We start from the raw sequence: 19,492 nt of genomic DNA, 5'->3' as shown, positions 1-19,492 counted from the left end.
AGATACAACTAGAAATATATACGGCCGATAGAGCGTGTTGACCACTATGATTTAAACAGCAATGTGTAATTGCTTGTTTCATTTGGCATAGCTGTCTATCGGGTTTGAATCCCGCAGTGCAAGAGACTCCCCTGGCCTGAGGAGTAGTAAGAGCCCAGACATTAAGAGTGCCATTAAGAGTCCCCATGGAGAAAACCTGCATCGAACATTGCCAGCGTTTCATCTTGTGGTAAACACTTCTTCAGGCGCTCTCTGACTCACTCTATGGCTGTACCCACCCAATCAGAGTCCTATGCACACACACACACACACACACACATGCTCACACACACACGCACACACACACACGCTCACACACACACACACACACACGCACGCACACACGCACGCACGCACGCACGCACACGCACACGCACACGCACACGCATACACACATGCTAGTGAGGGAGCCAAGTTCCCCCTGACAAGACTGCCAAAACAATCCACACACACGCACGCACACACAGAATGTTTCCGAACAGCAGAGCAGCTCTTGGTCAAAGCTGTCGAGAACACAGAGGGGTCATGGTTTTCCAAGGCAACTCTCCTGCTAGCAGAAGGCCTGCGGTAAATATTTGGATGCTGGGAATGCCAGATAATTAATCCAATTCCGGACACCATTAAAATCAATCTCCAGATCACATGCAAATATCCTACTCTTTTGCTGACAAGCCCTCGGTTGCACAAGGCCAAAGATTTAATTAGCTGCAAGGGTCTGCAATCATTAACTGACGAACCACTGAGATGGGACATTCACCGAGCAATTATAGCACACAGAAACGGTCCCCTGTAGGACTGTGACTAAGTGCCTCAGCGAGGTGAGCTACTTCTGCTACAGAGTAATGGAGCAACATATGCATACTGTGTATGTGTGTGTTTGTCAGTGTATGTGTGCGCACACGCGGGGGTTGTGGGTCTGGAGGGGTCACTACTACTATTGCACTGCTTACAAAAGGCTTTCTGGACACTAGTGAAGAATGGGCAATCTAACAAAAACCAGAAAGAACTGACCCACCATTAACTTCCAGGGTTTAGAAGACAGACATTATAAAAATGACAGAGAGGGCCCTTTTTGGACAGCAAACAAGGCTGGCAGAAACGGCACAAATAGGGCCATGCTTCAGAGCGACGGGGACAGCAGTAAGTTGGCAGAGCAAGGCTTAGGTTAAGTAGCGGAAGGTTTGGTTAAAGCTGACCAACAGCATTGAGTGCAATGCAAAAAGATGATAATGATGATCACCGCCGTTCTAGGCAATATAGCTCAACTAAAGTCCTCAACATGTGATACATATTCTATTTAATGATCTAAATTTGTCAAAATGGAAACCAAATACTGTAACAAAATGTTTTATATTTATTCAATTTTTGTTGCAAGTGCAGTGTGTTGTACCAAATAAATTGACTGAAAGGAAACTAACTATTATTTTGCATGCCCCAGCAGTTCTGATCAATTAATTAGCAAGGGCAAATATAAGAATACAAAGTACATATCTACGTTGAACTGGGTCAAAGCTTGGTTTAATGACTAATGTCATCCACATGGCGGACTCTAGTTAATCAATAGACTACTGCTAGGTGCAATCAAGCCACTAGTCTTGTGCCACAACATGAGTTCACATAAGGCATACACCAGAACCTAGTATCCCTGTGAGTATTACTGTCACGGTAGGTGGCCTATTTAGGCAACATATATAGCTTAGACCTTTTTGAATCATCCATCTTATTTCCTTCATACATCAGTAAGCTAGTCGGACTACTATGTCGTTGTCTTTGCTATGAGACGGAAACAAAGGAACAGAGACTGAGGAGTGGGAGCTGTAGGAGCAGACGGGGTCTGACCTGTGGTGGTGAATGCTCCTCCAGGTAGCGGGGCTTGCTCTTCTTGCTGGGGTAGGTATACAGGCAGTAGAAGCACTGCTCCAGGGCCATCTCCAGCTCCTCCTTATAGGGGTGGGCGTCATCAGCCGCCCTGGAGGTCATCACCTCTTTCTCCAGGACACGCACCTGTCACAAACAAGACCACAAAGAAGATAAGACTCTGAATCCACTTCGTATTCATTAAAACATCTACCTGCTTATAGAAACCTTTACCGCCTATTCGAAATTCAGATACAAGGCACAAGAAAAGTGTTTTAGTTTTGCCAGTCCCAAGTTTTGTGGAATAGAAAGTCGAGTGCACCAGACATCATGAAAGTGTAGTCGAACGACTGGCATGCCACTGAAACCTCAACTTTAACCGTGTGCTGACGACATGGGGAGGCAGGGCTAAATGGTTGGGGTGTGCAAAAACGTTTGACTGGTAGTGTATATGAATCATGAAAACACTGGTCCTCGTGCCATTTAGAGTTAACCATGTAAGCCTAAGGGGTCTGTGTGTTTGGGCAAACTGGTTCAGCTCCAGAGGTTAATGAGGAAATGATCTCACATAGAACTTCAGTAGAGCTCCGTCGGAGTTGCAGCACCAGGAGCGGCGCCCCAGGTACTCATGGGCTGTGTTGAGCAGCATCAGCGAGGAGGGAAGCTTGGGAGTGTCCACCGCTGGAGGGGGTCAAAGGTCATGGAGGTCAGAACAGAGAGAATAAGCAAACATTGCAATAAAGAAGTTTCAGCAAAATGCAATGATGTTCTCCCCTTCTTTGACACACCGATCTATTTAAAACGGTTTCGTCATATAAGACTGAGTCTATAACAGCTGCACAACTGTAAGGATTCAATGTGCATCACATCATCTGCACACACATACACACACACACACACACACACACTCATTATAGAACCACAGAGGCCACTTGCCAGTAAACCACTCCATCACTCCATTGGAGTGCCGACAAGCAGACATCCACCAAAACTATTTTGGAAGAGTTTGAATATTTCAGTGAATTTTCTCGACTCACCCTCCTCGTCCCCTCCCACAGACATGCGTCGGTGCACCATGCAGCTGAAGGACGCCTCCTCGTGCTTGATGATGTGGTGCAGCAGGATCCAGGGCAGCACAGAGAAGAAGTGAGGCTCCTTGGGATCGTCAGGTAACGCCATGCTGCAGTCGATCAACTGGGGGAGATTTAGTTCAGATTAAATTATTTAGTTGACTCTTTGGTCACCAACACATTTAAAGATGATTCATCCACAACAGTTACATACACCATTAGTATGCCTGCAAACAAATATTGCAACATATTAGATTTAAGATAAACATATTTCTGAAGTGACTTACATACATATATACAAGCTAACTCTAAATCATACATGTAATTTGATGTAATTTGATGGTGACATTCCTGTTAAATAATTATGAAATGACTCTCTCACACACACACACACACATACACACACACATACACACACACATACACACACACACACAGAGGAGAAGGCTGAGACTGACCTGGATGAGGTTGTTGGCCATACGGCCCATGTTGGTGGAGCGGGGCACGTTGCTGAGGAGCTGGGTGTCCTCCGACAGGCAGCCGTCGATGCCCCCCAGCAGCTTGGTGATGGTGCTCACCCACTCTTCCTTGGCGGAGTGGCAGTTGGGCAGCACGTCGTTGAGCTGCTGCACGGCCTCGTTCAGCGCCACCTCGGAACATTCCAGACAATGCCTGTAGTCCTTCTGCTTCAGCAGGGAATTCTAGGCGTTGCGTGGACAAAGTGGCAAAAGTGAACAAAAGGGGGGAAAGGTGTCTGAGAAACCTCACCTTCATCTTCAATATGAAGCACAAATGCTAAATTAAAACAGTTCCCATACAGTAGCACAGTTTAAATGAGGTAACAGGGATGTTCGAAGACATAGCAGACTTGAACAGAGACAATACGATGGAGAGCCGTCTCTACAGCTGCTTACCCTGGTCTGACTTAGAGAGCAAACAAACGCAAAGCCTTGAACTATGCCTACTTGCTGGCAAAACTGTGCTTCAGTCTGAGTCATGTTATGGATTTCCATTCTGTTACATTTTTGTATTTCATTAAAGTAGCTGCATAATCCTAAAACTGTCAATCCAATACTTTTTGTTGTAAAAAGGCTGAAAAAGGACTCAATTTTAGCAGCCCTGAATCCAAGCATGTTTAACCTCACCAACGGCTTAAATCATACTTGATTTAGCTTTAATTTATATACAGCATAAAATGTATGCTGTATATAAATCACACCCTAGAGGTGAGCCCTCTGCACTGCCAACCCTTCTGTTCTCCAGGGGTCCTGCGGCGTGTGGATTCTCTCTGACCCACCTGCAGCAGCAGCAGCTGGGTGGGCCTTTCCGGGGCGGAGGTGATGAGCTCCAGGGGCCGGACGCGGCCCGCACCCGGCCCGCAGCTCAGCGTGGGCTGCAGCAGACGCACCACCGCCGGGTAGTCCCCGGACTCGTACAGCCGCTGGATCTCCTCCAGAGACTGGCAGCGCTCCAGGCTCTTCAGCTTCTTATCAATCTGAGAAACAGAGAATGTGAGTTAAAGAGGCAGGGGGCAAAGCTTAGCGTTAAAAAAAAAGGCTTAACCTAACATAGGTTAAAGGAGCACTCTATGTGTGGGCACTGTAGTATTCATACAGCTCTGGCTCTGTAAATAGGAACCAAACAAAAGGGCACTGACCAAACAAATACACTATTTTAGCCAATCAACAACAACATTTCAGAAATACTGAATGGAGGACTTTGATTGGCTTTTGGAGTGAAATATCCACAATCTTTCGCTCGCATCGGGGACTGCACATTTAGGTACACACCAGGATTGACTGCAACCCCAAGATACGGGTTTTCATCCATTAATAACTAATGCTAAGAGGAACTACTTTAACTAATGCTAAGAGGAACTACTTTAACTAATGCTAAGAGGAACTACTTTAACTAATGCTAAGAGGAACTACTTTCCCTATTCCATGATGCCGTGCCCAGCTGACATTTCCACTGGTGGAAAAGTGAAATAAAAAAAGTGAATTTAAATATCCCAGGCTGAAGGAACACTGCTCTGCTGAAGGAACACTACTCTGCTGAAGGAACATTAATCTGCTGAAGGAACACTACTCTGGTGAAGGAACACTGCTCTGGTGAAGAGCCCAAGGCTGGACTGACCTCCTCGAGCGAGATGGTGGTGTCCACTCGCAGGTTGGGCAGGACGATGGAGAAGTTCTCCTCCTCCTCGCCGCCGTCCTGGCTCTTGCTCTTCAGAATGCCAGTGCAGACATCATAGCTGTCCAAGGCATCGTCCATCTCGCCCTAACAAAGAACAAAGGCAAGGGGTCAGCAACATATAGCGTAAATGTACACAGGCAAAGGGGTCAGCAACATATAGCGTAACTTCAAACATGCAAGGGAGTCAGCAACATATAGTGTAACTGCACACAGGCAAGGGGACAGAAACATAAAGCGTAATTGCACCCAAAAATACAACACTGAAAAGAAATGCAATTTTATCACAACAGATGTGCAGATGTACACACACACGCACACACACACACACACACATAGAGAGAGAGAGACAGACACACAGACACACAGACACACACACACACACACACACACACACAGGAGTAATTTATCTCAAATTTGCTGGTACCACTGGGCTTTGGAGCAGTGATATTCTCAACCTTTTTGCCCCCAAGCCCCCCCTGTGCTCAAGGAAATATACCCAGAGGCCTGTCATCACTGTGAAACTGTGATCACAAAGTCAAATGCAGTTAGTCTAGCTTATTCCATGTCACCTCATAAAAACAACTTTTACCGTTCCGGTTACCCTCAAACATCCCAAGGCCCCAGCCCCCCTGCTGAGAACCACTGCAATGAGTTTAAACAACTTTGTCAGCTATGGTGTCACAATCGACATTCTCCCTCATCAGGCTCCCTGACAAGCCCTCACCTGGAGCGTGAGGAAGCGGGCCTTGTACCAGTAGATCCGCACCACGTAACCCCACCACTCGTCCCCAAACAGGTCCCTCTGGGAAGAGGCCAGGGCCATGTGCAGCAGGTCCGACTGGTGGTGAGGCCCGGGGAAGTCCAGCTCACCCTCCTCAGTGGACTGGCCCAGGACCAGCTTCCTGGGGGACACTGGAGACATAAGGGAAGGGAGTTAGTGAAGCTGAGTGGCATTCTGAGCAGCTCTCAATGAAAATCAATCTAAATGAAAAATGAAAATCAATCTAAACAAAACATGGGCAGCATTTCAAAATTAAAGAACCTGGAAGGAACTAAAGAATGTGAGGTGACTTAACCAATTATGGGTTGGTTCTGGGTGGCACCGGACCGATACTTATGTTTACTATACAATCTCTGGCTCCAAAATGCACCTACAGTGCCGAGTCTTTGATCATCTGTCTATGAGGGCTGTAAATAGTGTCTCTGAACGCCGTATGTAAGGGACCATGGTCAGTGACCGTTGGAAGCATCATCTGTCTCTGGTGTCTGAGGCTGCTGGTCTGATACACAACGGCGGGCATCAGGCCCTCATGTGGAGGCCCTGTACCAGTAGGCCCACACCACATAAACCCTCCACCCATCCTTCAACAAGTCTGGTATTCTGCTTACTACGCAATATGGCTGTAAGTTGAACACACGGCACCTCTCATTACGATTCATTTTGGCTTCAACGGAGCTGCATGAAGCCAAGCTGTCCATGCTTAACACAGTCACTGATCTACCAGCACACACCAAAACAAACTACTACAAATATTTTATTAACGCATGCTAAACCCACGGTCGAAGAGGCATTTTACATGGGAATGGAAGGACAGGGAATTGAAAACCATTTTGCTAAATAGTCAGAAGAGCCTTTGCTCAGTTTGTCTTTATCAGTCTTTTCACATTCCAAATCAAAGGTTTGCAGGCTTTTGTGCATCTAAGTGTGGAACTCCAGAGCAGACTGGTGTACCCCAGCACATGTTTGTCTGGGTGTAGATTCATTGATAAAATCAGACACGGGCGAGTTTGTACATGTTAGTTCTTACCCAGCTTTCCCTTCGCCTGGGACCACTTCTCCAACTGTAGCTCCATACACGCCAAGCTCATAATCATCATCTCCTGTGGAAGCCCAACAAATATGTAGAATTAAGTACAGACGGCCAAGCGGCACCTTTACCACTAAAAGCCCATTTACATCCGAAAACAAGGTAACACAGTCTGAACTGAGCGTCAGTGTGGAAACCCTTACGGCAGCTTAAAGGATCAGTCCTCAATTTTAGTCCAATACACATTAATTGTTGTCAAATTCAGAAGTTCTCATAGAGTGTTGAATTGATATTTCAGCTCAACAGCCAGTCACCAGAATTACAGACTGTACCTTTAACCTTTGAACTCTAAATGCTGAGTCTGTACCCTGAGGTGCTGGTCGCTGCTGTCCCTGTGCAGTGGGTTGGGGAGGCCGGTGCTGTGCTTCCTCCAGCAGTGGTAGACGTCCAGCACCACTCCGCCCAGGCCCGGGGGCCACTGCTGCAGGAACCTCTGGCCCACCGCCTTCAGGTAGCGCATCATCAGCTCCAGGATCCCGCCGTTGCTCATGTTGTTGAGCAGGAAGTTGTGGACGTCCTGGCGCTCTGAAGTAATGGGGGAAGAGAGATTTCCTACCCAATCACGATGCTTTCCTGGAGAATTGCAATCTTCACTTCCTTTTTTTTTTATCTGAACATTATCAAAAATGATTCAAACAAAGTCAGGATCAACATTGAAGCTCTATATTTCAGACATTTTCTAAAAAAGTGCAACTTATCCATTGGTATTTGACTCACCCTCCTCCATGGAGCCGATGAACTTATCTAGTGGTACTTGACTCACCCTGTTCCACACAGCTGATGAACCTATTCAGTGGTACCTGACTCAACCTGCTCCATACACCTGATGAACGTATTCAGTGGTACCTGACTCAACCTGCTCCACACAGCTGATGAACTTATCCAGTGGTAACTGACTCACCCTCCTCCATGGAGCCGATGTATTCAGTTGGGGCTCCTCTGGCACCAGGCTCTGTGGTTGTTTTGGCATCACACTGGGTATCCATGTTACTCAGACTCTCGTCATCGTCCTCCGGATCAAACTTCTTCAGACTGCCAGAAAGACAAGTGGCCAGGAAGACAGGTGGCCAGTGAGCCAAGGTCATATTCACGCAAATAACAAGAAACTACCATCACGTATGTCAGTATACGCCTACTACCGTGGGCTTAATTGCACATTTGTTTGGGTGTCCTGAAAAACAACTTTCTGCTGTCATAAAACATAAGGGAGTGTCAATTGCATTTCCTGAAAAGAAAAAACAGAAAAAAAAGAAAAATGAAGGGAGCAGACCTTGATGGGAGGAATTTTAGTAACAGCTCCTGAAAGTCTATCTTTTCTTCCTTTTTGCATTTGGTGTTTCGAACTCGAGCTGATCGTCGCTTGGCAGTCTCTCCGCTGTCCTCTACAACCCGTTTCCTTTTGGGGGCTTTCTTTACTTTATCTCCCATCACGGGATCGGCACCTGAAGAGAAGAACATCAACACTGCTTAACAACAATAATTAATATGATGGACATCACCTTGAACATGGTCGAAGTCAAAATAAAGTGAGCTTGATCTTTTATCCCTTAGACAGACAGAAAGAGAGAGAGATTGAGAGAGAGAGAAAGAGAGTCAGATAAAGGTAAATAAAGGTAGGCACAAAGCTGAGAGAGCAAATGTGTGTGTGTGTGTGTGGTCTACTGGTAAGGATCTACTGACCTGTGGGAGCAGTGGTGTTGACCTCCACCGTGTTCTGACTCTGGGGGATGAGACAGGGGTTGGTGGGCTGAGGAGGCTCTGACTGTTCCTGTGTCTGTGTCTGTTCCTGTTCCTGTGCCTGTGCCTCAGTTTGTGTCTGTGCCTGTGTCTGTGGCAGTGTCTGTGGCTGTACTGGTGCCTCTGCCTGGGCCGCGGGTGCTATTGCCTCTCCCATGGCTGCAGGTCCCGGGGCAACCAGCTGTTCAGCCATGGCGGGCTGGGAGGAGGTGGGGCTGGGGCAGCAGCTGCCAGGCTGGGACAGGGCCTGCGGCTCACTGACCGGGGTGGGGGGCTGTGTGGGGGGCTGTGTGGGAGGCTGGCAAGGAGGAGGTGTGCGCTGTAGGCAGCGCTCTAGGTCCTGGTACTCCGACAGGTTGATCCGCCGTCCAAGACTCGGACGGGGTGGGTCACATGTGGTCTGGTGTTGGTACATGGCCACCAAACTCTCCCCGACACTCTTCCACCTGGTCAGTGAGGGTTACAAAGAGATTGTCTCACCTGTCACAATCCAACGCACAGCACCCTCTGAAGTATTGCAGAAGAATTAACACAGCATATTCCCACCGTGGGGAACACGCTGCCCATACCCCTAACCAGGACAGATCTCCCCGTTTTGGTCAAGCTATGCAAAACCTACTTCATCATCAGCGATATCATCATCAATAACCTCAGCGATGAGTTGGCATCAACTCGACTTTAATCAAATAACTGTCGACTGACAAAAATCTGAAGTTGTGCAACCCCTTAATATAATATCTACTGTGCCTGACTGATAATCAATCTTCAAAAGTAATAATGTGCAACATCACAACATCTAAGACAAAACAAAGATATCCTAGAGATAATGTTAATCAGGAGGGCAGGAGTACTGCATACTCTACAAATATCAACTGAGGATGATGAAAATCAATCATCAATCATTTTAACAGCCAAATGCTTTCTGGAGATGGACAACTAATATATTAATGAATATTTGCCAACTCTCAAAAACCAAAACCTCAATCTAACAACAAATAGTGCCCTTGGGTGACTAAACACATCAGATAATATAAAGCCTTTTATGTGAACTGTGGAGGACCAGAGAGCGGCTCCTCACGTGAAGTATTTGATGGGTTGCACCAGGAGCAGGTCAGGCTTGGGCTCTTGTACGTTCAGAGCCTGCCTGCGCTTCCTCAGCTCCAGGGCCTCCTGTACGACGCTCTGCGCCTCCTCCTCGTCCACCTCCACATAATGCACCGACATGTGGCTACAGGAAAAACACAATAACATATGTTAATTTGAATTCTGTCCTATTTTAAATGGCTTAGTCCAAGATTCAAATTCAGTGAAGTGCTCCTCACAGTCCTCTAGCTGTCACATAAAAACATGGGCTGCATCTCGGAATCTCGGACAGATCTTTACGTGTATGTGTATGGTATTCCTTACTGTGGGTACTGTCTCAAAACAGCTTTACAGAGATAACAGCCTTAACATCCCTAACAACACATTGATATAACACATAACGCATAAGAATACAGAGATGAGGTGGGATACATAAAGCAACAACGGCAAGACACACCATTTGGAGAACATCTGCATCGAGTCCCTCTTCAGACAAGGCTGCTCCTGAAAGATCTTCTCCTTCAGCACTAAGGCCTTGGTGTAGCAGTGATCCTTCTCCAGGGCTTTGCAGATGTGGTACAGGCAGGCTTGGCATGCAAAAAAGGGTAAAACTTAAAATAGTGTACATGAATGTTTGTGATGTGACAAATGCATGCTCTCTCCCCCACTATAGAGTGCCTGAGACACATCTGCTATGATCCACCACATAGATTATATATTTGAGCTTGCATCTGCTTAACACAAGCATTCCACCAAAATACCTGCATTCATCAACATTCATAACACACTAAACACCGTTTCTGCTTCTTAACACCAACAGAGGGCATAACTCCAACAGAGGCAGCATGCACATATTTAACAACTCCCTTGAAATTGTGCTCTGCTGTTTGGGTCAAAGGTTCACCAACCGACTAATGTAACTCACAGCTGTAGTCACTGATCGTGTAGAGAACAGTGATGAGGTTGTCCAGGCAAGGCCAGTGGTCAGGGTTACAGTGCAGCCCCTCTTCAAAGGCATGGCGGGCCAAGGGGATACGCACCAGGCGCAAGGCCACCTGGCCGATCTTATACCACATGTTGACATCAGTGGAGTCCAGCATCACAGCCTGAGAGAGAAGAGTAGACTTGGTAAAATAAAGAAGCTAGTGTTTCATCAGGGGACAGAGTAAATATGGGGATGTCCATTCCAGAAGATTGCCTATTACATTACATCAATGTGTCTGTATGGTGAAATGCAAGCTGAAAGTAGAAAAATAGACTACTCAAAGCGGCATAGAAAGTCGGGCAGTTTGTTTATAATTGTGAGGATCTGGGAATTTCAGGACTGTGAAATGCAAAAAGCCACGTAGGCTTCAAGAAAACATCACACCATCACCTCAAGGTAAAAGTCCATGGCCGTCCCCAGGTCGGTTACAAAGAGATTGTCTCACCTGTCACAATCCAACGCACAGCACCCTCTGAAGTATTGCCGAAGAATTAACACAGCATATTCCCACCGTGGGGAACACGCTGCCCATACCCCTAACCAGGACAGATCTCCCCGTTTTGGTCAAGCTATGCAAAACCTACTTCATCATCAGCGATATCATCATCAATAACCTCAGCGATGAGTTGGCATCAACTCGACTTTAATCACATAACTGTCGACTGACAAAAATCTGAAGTTGTGCAACCCCTTAATATAATATCTATATAGCGGCATAGAAAGTCGGGCAGTTTGTTTATAATTGTGAGGATCTGGGAATTTCAGGACTGTGAAATGCAAAAAGCCACGTAGGCTTGAGAAAACATCACACCATCACCTCAAGGTAAAAGTCCATGGCCGTCCCCAGGTCGTCCCTCTGCACAGACAGGCTGGCCAGGTTTTTGTAGGTGGAGTACTTCAGCATTAGCCCTGGGTGCTTCAGACCCACCTTCTCGTCCTCCGAGGGCTGTGCCTGCCAATCCCAAGAAGAAGACAGAAATTCTGTACCGTCCAGCATCATGCTTTCCTTTCTGCCTTGTGATCCTGTGCTTACCTCCTTGAGCAGTGGGGTCCTGAGGAGTTCATGGTACGCTTTCGCGGACTCTTCAGATTTGTCATGCTTTTGTAGGTCCAAGGCTTTGTGATACAGCGCAAAGGCCTCAGCTTCCTGCAAGTTAAAATGTATTTTGTGTTTACATTTGCAATGTAGCTGATACAAAAATAACAGCAAAGAAAACCATGTTGCACCAACCCTGTACAAATCTACCAAAGGGGATAAAGTATAATTAAAGAGTAATTATAGGATAACATCCCCTCCAATTTTACCTGTGCCTCCTTGGTCTGGCTTTTAGTGGTTTTCTGGGCATCCTCATGCTCATCTGCAGCTAAGGAGGCTGCATTGAGAGCAGCTATCCGGATCTGCACAAAAGACATTCACATCTTCACTGTCTAGTCAGAGACATTGTTTACAGTCCAGCTGTGTTCCTGAAGTGGTACTATTAGCGTAGACACATGTGTAATTTTAAATAGCAATGATTCCATAACTAGATAGGTAGAAGATACAATACCATATTTCTGTCAAATTAGGAGCCGACCATTGACATCAACTACGCTTCTTCATAACCTGTAAAATACATAAACATAAAGGCAAAATCGGTTATGGAAATATGCAGCGAGATGGTTTAACAGATACTATTAAGGACATGTTAAAGACATACAATAACAAAGCTTTAGTACGATGTCCACAGCAGATATTCAGTACCATCAATGTGCGAAATGCTCAAAAAAAAAAAAAAAACAGCCGTGTAACAAATCCGGTGGGTTTCCATAAACTGCTACTGTTTATCCTCGTTTACCAATGTAGCAACGAAACACCTTCGTGGAGCTTGGCTGTGCAAAGTTTACTGTCAAGATCTCAAGCATGGCAAACTAGTTAGCAAAAACGGGGTTCTTCCAGGTTACGTTAGCACTGCAAACAACTGTGACGTTAACCGTCCGCTATCCTCTGTTGACAGACCTGATTTATTAATAGCTAGCATACTAAGCAATACACACAACACCCCTCATAAACTTTTAGCTACTGTTTCCATGTTTTCCAAAGTTCATATCTGTGTTTTGTATTTATTGGTTCCTACAGTTAATGTGCCGTACCAACAGTCCTTTGTCTGACCAACTAGCCCGACACAATTCAATCTCCGACGTTGTAGCTGGCTAGCTATCTATCTAGCTAGGCATTTGCGCTAGCAAGCATCGGCCCACCCTGTGAAGGCGAGAGCTTGCCACAACTTGGTAATTTATTAGACTCTACGAATTAAATTGTTGTGTGTCAAAATAATCATGATGGCTTGACACAAACACAAATCATAAGAGGCTCTATTGCAAAGTTTGATTGGTGTCTTACCGGTGCAGACTTGAATCATGACAGATTTCATCAAGCAATATAGAGGGATGTCATTGGTCATGGGCATGCAGCCGCGTGTACAACGGACCAATGATACACTCAAAAGCAGAAATTTGGTAATATTACGACAACAAAACATTGGTGGCGCGGGGGGATCCACATAGTTGGTGGATGACGGACTTTATCAGGGAGACCGCCATAGAGTGACATCAGAGTTTACACGGACCTTGTGCATAGTTTTCCATGTCAAAAATACATACAAAGTAATTTGATCAATTTTTTTAATAAGCAAATTACTCATATGGAAACAATAAAGGACACTTTTACAAATAATCATCAAACAATTCAGCTGCCTCATAGTGTCCTTCGCTTCTTGGCCTTTTCATCCTGTAGGAACAATAAGATATATTGTTTGATTCAATAACATTTCATTCAAGTATCAGAAAATGCTATGTGAATGGATAAAAACTATCTTTCATCAAAGCACCTTATTTATTGTGTTTCAAATGTAACAATCAGGATATCTGCATTCTTCTTAACAATAAATGAATACTGACTGATATCAATTGAAAATGCAACATTTCTTTGATGAACTTACTTTGATGGCATTTCCCAGTTCCACAAGGGTCTGTTCATAGCAGGCCTCCATGCTCTTCAAGCTTTCTGGTTGGATGATCTGTTTCTGTACACTTGGGCTGCCTGCATCTGTCACCATCTGAAGGAAGTTTTTCTCCTGAAAAGAGAGAGGCAGAGGCAAATTACACTGAATGCTTGTTCTCTGCCAGATGAACAAAAATGCCCCCAAAAAAATTGCATTTCTATTATCCATGTTTTTTTATTATAAATGCATAGTTTCACATATTTTCCAGTAGAATGATGAATTTGAACAAGAGTGTAATCTACAGATCATTTGAAATAACAGTAACCTTTGCATAGCATCGTAGATCTGATGGGAAAAACACTAAAAACAATACTGGTGCATTATTTATATCAGTTTCTCTCCTGTTTTACCTGAACCCCAAGCAAGAATGTGAAAGAAATTCCAGATTTCCCTGCTCTTGCAGTTCTGCCAACCCTACAGAACAAGAATATTGGAAACATTATTCTAAGGTTAGATCTGCCATTATATATATATATATGGCCAATCAAAAACATTCAACTACCTGAAGTACTCCATCAAGAACAATTCAGAGCGAAATTATCTCCTTCTAGCAATGTCATTGCTGTTATTATATGCTCATCAATGTATGACAGAATTACACTTTGAAGCCATTATAACAGTTTTTTTCCCCCACCAATACGTGACCACACTGTATTTGTGATTATAGCATGATTGGTAACCTGCCTATGAATGTAAGTCCTAATGAATTGAGGTGCATCGTAGTTCACAACACATTTCACTCCCTGAATATCAATCCCTCGGGCAGCTGCGTCAGTGCTTATCACCCTGTGAGAGAAGATGAACAACAGATGAACAGATTTAGTACGGGTCGACATCAGTATAACATGTGTAATTATACAGATGCTTCATAACCCCGTTATCAACACAGTCATTTATTTAATTGTTACGAACAACACCACACAAAACAATAATGCGCTCACAGCTGGATCTTCTCCTGCTCAAAATCCCTCAGGGTCTTCTTCCTCTCCGAAGGACTTAGACGTGAGGAGAACTCTGCGACCTGAACCCCTCCAAAAAGCTTCACCAGCATGAACAGCCTGCAGAAAGCAGGAGAGAGGACTTAGTACATAGTAACATGTAAAGAGCATGATCTGGAAAATCATACATACAATACATTCATAGATACATAGATACATAGATACATACATACATACATACATACATACATACATACATACATACATACATACATACATACATACATACATACATACATACATTGTACAGGAAAATGTCAAAACAATGAATGTCACACATTTAAAAAAAAAAATGTTGGAGGCTTGAAACAATTATATTCATTGGTAGAATCATTATCAAATTCCTATGTACACTCAGCGGAGTCTGTAAACAACAGGGGTGGGAATCACAGAGACAGCCATGGTACATTACGGCCCAATCCAAAACAATTGTTTAGGGATGGTTTCAACGCAGATAACACATTGGAAGAGAATATGATGCTGTTATGATTTAGTTTGTCTCTCCCATATTAGCCAATGACCTGTGTGCGGCCTCTCTGGAGTTGGTGAAGCAGAGCACAGTGCTGAACTTGAGACGCAGCAGAAGATGAAGGAGGATGAGGGGCTTCTTGCTCAAAGTACATGGGATGTAGTATTCCTGCAGAAACCACGACAAATCAGTCAGGACACAAAGGGACCAACAATCATATTAATCTGTCAAGAATACACAATCCTCAGTGTGAACAGTTCTTGAATTATGTTGAGGTAAACCTACTATTATTTTCAAAGTTACCTTTTGACAACAAAATGTGAAAATTAGAGAACTGATGTCAGTTATCGGACAGTGTCAAATATCGGCCATTCTGACAATCAAAATCAAAATTTTATAATGGATTAAGACTCTATAACTTCAGTTTAATAATGGATTGACATGAGAACTTGAACGTTTGCCGACAACACACGCCGTCCGATAATTAACACCGTTACGATATTGTGTACAACTGGTTGGCATTCTCAGCAATGAGAAGTGTGTGGAGACTCTACCGTGAGGCCCTCCGGGAAGTTGAACTTCTCAGAAGGCTGAGAGGCCTCTTGCGTGGAGGAGGCGCTGCTGTGGATGGAGCTGAAGAGCCGGGGCTGGTGCAGGCCCAGCTGCTGGAGCTTCTCAGGGTTCTGAGTGAGAGTGGCTGAAAACAGCAGCTTCTGCAGAGGCATCTGGGACGGGGATAAGCTGCAGCAGAACAGGCCAAGACATGAAAGAACAGTGTGTGAGATATTATGGGTAATCAAACCCATAGTTAAATTAGACTAAGTATATAATCTTTGTAAGCACTTGGTCAGCAACTCCGTAACAATTTAACTCAATTTAAGGCCAACCAGTCAGTTTATCAATCAAGATGAAAGGATCAGAGATAATATCAACAAGCATTCATATTCTGTCCTCATCTGACTTTTCAAGTGCTGTCAATTATAGCCCATTGCCTCGTGCTGACTGGGGGCCAGGTGATTGGACGCTAATTAATACCATTGCTACTGGTGTCAGACCTGGCTGCTGTGATGGGTCCTGGTTCTCTCCTCCCGAAGATGGACAAATCACCGCCTTTCTTATACACTGCTTGAGTTACCAGTTTGAGCCATGACTGGTGCATGCTGTCAATCATCCGGTCTGCCTCATCAATAACCTATAATTCCAATCAATCAATACAAATTCAATTCATATGAGAGGAGAATGGACAACATCCCTCAAAAAGATGATTTAAAAACAACATTACGATTTCTTTCAGCAACCTAGACTGACTCACAAGGAAACGTAGATGCTGCAAACTGAAGCCGTCGTTCTTATTAATATGATCCACCAGCCTGCCTGGGGTCGCTACAACAATGTCGGCCAAACTGCAGGATAGCGCTCCTCTGAAAAACAAAGTATTTCCATTCTATTTTCTCATGATGACAGTCATTTGTTTCTCAATTTCTCCCAATTTTGAATCACATACTTGTTTTCTGAAAGAGACGCCTGCTCTGCAGCAAATGATTTCTGACCAGCAATCATCACCACTTTCAAATTGGTGCCTTCAGCATAGGTACAGAAGACTTTGTATACCTGCGGAAAAATTAAAGGATCTATCTGTGATTAAACATCAGACTTATCTCTGAAACATGATGAGCACACCTATACATTTGCAGTACAGTTCAGTAATTGAATACCCTCCCTGAATCCCCAAATGCAGATATGTCTGAACCATGCTTTAAATTGCCATAGTTACCTGCTGTGCAAGTTCCTTTGTTGGCAGCACAATCAAGGCCCTGACCTGACATAAGACTCTCTCTGACAAAGCCTAGAAGGAAGGGAAATATTAATACAATTTAACTGTAACAACAGTGAAAAAAACACACACACACAGTCACAGACATTTACTACCTGGACGATGGGAATGACGAAAGCAAGAGTCTTGCCACTGCCTGTAGGTGCTGACACACAGATGTCTCTCGGTCTGTAACCTCCTCTCCCCATCAGCAGCCCATGGCAAACGCCCTCCAAAACAGCAGGAATCACCTCGGCCTGAACTGTACAAGGCAAGAAATTATGTTCAGGACATTTAAAATGTCTAGTAGACCGACTTCCTTTTATTTGAAAACATAAACTGTTGTCAATAGTCAAAAAGTAGGCTCTATCTTACCAGGAAATAAGTTATGAATCCCATTCTTTTCCAGTCTCTTCAGAAGTTTAGGGCAAATTTCAGAAACCAAACTGACTGGAACCAGGTTACTCTTAATATCTTTTTGGATCACATCTGGTTGAGCAAGCCACTGTGGCAAGACTCGGTGGACCTGATGACAGACATTTTAGTGTGATTTATTCACAAAACAACTATGTCAAATTATCCTTTCAGTTTGTGTTACCTACCTTTTGTACAGTTTTCTTTTCAAATCCGCCAAGAATAGGGAAACCTGGTTGTGATGAACTTTTGGGCTCAGCTGAGGTATCAGTTTGGATCTCAGATTCATTTTTGTCTTTACTGCTCTGCTGTTTTGCTGCAGTACTGCTCTCAACTTCACTGGATGTCTCTGTGGCTGCTGTTTGGTCTTCTGCTGCATCCAAAAAAATGTATTTCAGACTCAGCCTTTTGCAAACTACAAGTAATCGACATCATAAAGACAAATTGCAGACTAGGCAAACTTTCCTGCATGTAACATGAACAACGAAAATACACACATACCTGTTTCAGTTTTCAGTGGGCTTGCCTTCTTTTTCGACTTTTTCACTTTTGTAGACAGTTCCTCGCTATCCTCTGGTTTTCTCCTTTTCCTTTTTCCCTCTTTCTCGTCTTCCTCTGACTTAACGACTGTTCTGTTGGATAGAGCCTGTTGTTCCCTCTCTTTAGCCTGTTTTTGTAACTTTTCTAGCAAGGCTTTGGATCTTGATTCCTTGGCATCCTCGTCGTCATCATCATCCCCAAGATACCTGCAAGAGTGGCATTATACACAACTATATCAGAGTACAGCTTGATAGTTCTTACTAAAATTGACATGAGGTTTTATGTTCTTAAAATTTCGAACATGAGTGCTAATTCAGTGGAAAATATGACAATCTCATCCCGATTATTGTACTACATACCGATTCATTAAGAACAGCGACATTCTTCTTGAACTTTCCCTTGTTGTATTATATTAGGTAAGAAAATCAGAACTACAGTCCGAAAATAAATGGCATGTATGTGGTGGACTACTAGCCATGTGTTGAGTGTAAGCACAAGATGACGCACGTCGCCTACTGATGACGCAACGACCGTTCTACCCATAGACATGTATACGTAGACGCCGCCTCCACTGCTTCAGCCCGTTGCCTCGGCGAAACGCGTCGCCGCCATATTGTTACAGGAGCGCTCTGACGCCAGAGGTCTGTCAAACGTGTTAAACAACCGCAAGTTGCCAGGAGCTGCTTATCTGGATACAAATCACGATAACCTTTTACATTTCGCAACCAATTTCATGGAGTATTCAAGGGTTTATGCTCTACGTGAAGTGTGTGAAAAAGATTTGCCTCTACATTACTTTGAATCTCGCTAGTTAAATCGCCAGTCATTCATGTGCATGGGTCTATGATAAACGCGCACCTGTCTTGCACAGCTCGTGCACTTTGAAAATACTGAGAAGCTCTATAAACTATCGAAATAGTGCTTCTTTAGTTACTACGTATTGACCATCATTAAGAGAAAGAGCATACATCAAATAGTGAAATACTGGCAGTCAGTGTGTTTTTCATAGTTTAATAGTTCCTTTTCAAGTATGTGCATTAAGAAATGAATGACTGTGCATTAAGAAATTAATGACTCAGTATAATGTGCAATGGAATAACATATATATGATATATATAATATGTGATACAATATAATATAATATATTTTAAGTATAGGTATATATTCATATTCCACAAAATCAGGCTGCACCACATTGCAAAACTGAGCACGCTGCAATTACAGACTGGCAACAGTCGAAAAAATACGATACTTTTTAAAGGGTTCTAGCCTAGATTAAATTATTATATTATATCATATATTGTGTGAAATTCTATATTGTGTCAATTGCACTGCATAGATCTGAAAATGTTATGAGCATGATTGTATATGTCAAATTGTAC

At 44.0% G+C, this 19,492-nt stretch overlaps 2 protein-coding genes across 2 annotated transcripts in view; both read right to left on the bottom strand.

Moving 5' to 3' along the window:
* The window catches only part of cabin1 (calcineurin binding protein 1), a 64,544-nt gene extending 52,105 nt beyond the window's left edge, over positions 1 to 12,439 (bottom strand). The window contains 19 exon segments of the mRNA XM_080852581.1: positions 1,879 to 2,043; positions 2,465 to 2,577; positions 2,934 to 3,090; positions 3,425 to 3,667; positions 4,264 to 4,461; positions 5,103 to 5,246; positions 5,887 to 6,074; positions 6,971 to 7,043; positions 7,338 to 7,555; positions 7,932 to 8,062; positions 8,301 to 8,472; positions 8,711 to 9,213; positions 9,846 to 9,995; positions 10,308 to 10,437; positions 10,776 to 10,956; positions 11,653 to 11,787; positions 11,869 to 11,982; positions 12,141 to 12,233; positions 12,383 to 12,439. Of these exon segments, the coding sequence (XP_080708707.1) occupies positions 1,879 to 2,043; positions 2,465 to 2,577; positions 2,934 to 3,090; positions 3,425 to 3,667; positions 4,264 to 4,461; positions 5,103 to 5,246; positions 5,887 to 6,074; positions 6,971 to 7,043; positions 7,338 to 7,555; positions 7,932 to 8,062; positions 8,301 to 8,472; positions 8,711 to 9,213; positions 9,846 to 9,995; positions 10,308 to 10,437; positions 10,776 to 10,956; positions 11,653 to 11,787; positions 11,869 to 11,982; positions 12,141 to 12,233; positions 12,383 to 12,385 (3,111 nt within the window). The 5' untranslated portion in view covers positions 12,386 to 12,439.
* A 1,043-nt stretch (positions 12,440 to 13,482) lies between these two features.
* On the bottom strand, positions 13,483 to 18,553 carry ddx51 (DEAD (Asp-Glu-Ala-Asp) box polypeptide 51). The gene is made up of 16 exons (XM_080853207.1): positions 18,470 to 18,553; positions 18,072 to 18,316; positions 17,759 to 17,943; positions 17,532 to 17,682; positions 17,273 to 17,418; positions 17,118 to 17,189; positions 16,848 to 16,954; positions 16,656 to 16,764; positions 16,399 to 16,535; positions 15,898 to 16,084; positions 15,396 to 15,511; positions 14,818 to 14,934; positions 14,561 to 14,662; positions 14,227 to 14,290; positions 13,814 to 13,948; positions 13,483 to 13,602 (listed from the first exon to the last, which is right to left on the bottom strand). Exons 1-16 carry the CDS (start codon positions 18,490 to 18,492, stop codon positions 13,570 to 13,572), a joined length of 1,929 nt encoding a protein of 642 aa, XP_080709333.1. The 5' UTR covers positions 18,493 to 18,553; the 3' UTR covers positions 13,483 to 13,569.
* Positions 18,554 to 19,492: the final 939 nt, after the last annotated feature.

Source organism: Sprattus sprattus (assembly GCF_963457725.1).
Source record: "Sprattus sprattus genome assembly, chromosome: 15".
NCBI lineage: Eukaryota > Metazoa > Chordata > Actinopteri > Clupeiformes > Clupeidae > Sprattus > Sprattus sprattus.
The sequence above is the reverse complement of the archived record's forward strand: the minus strand, read 5'-3'. Positions and strand labels throughout refer to the sequence as shown.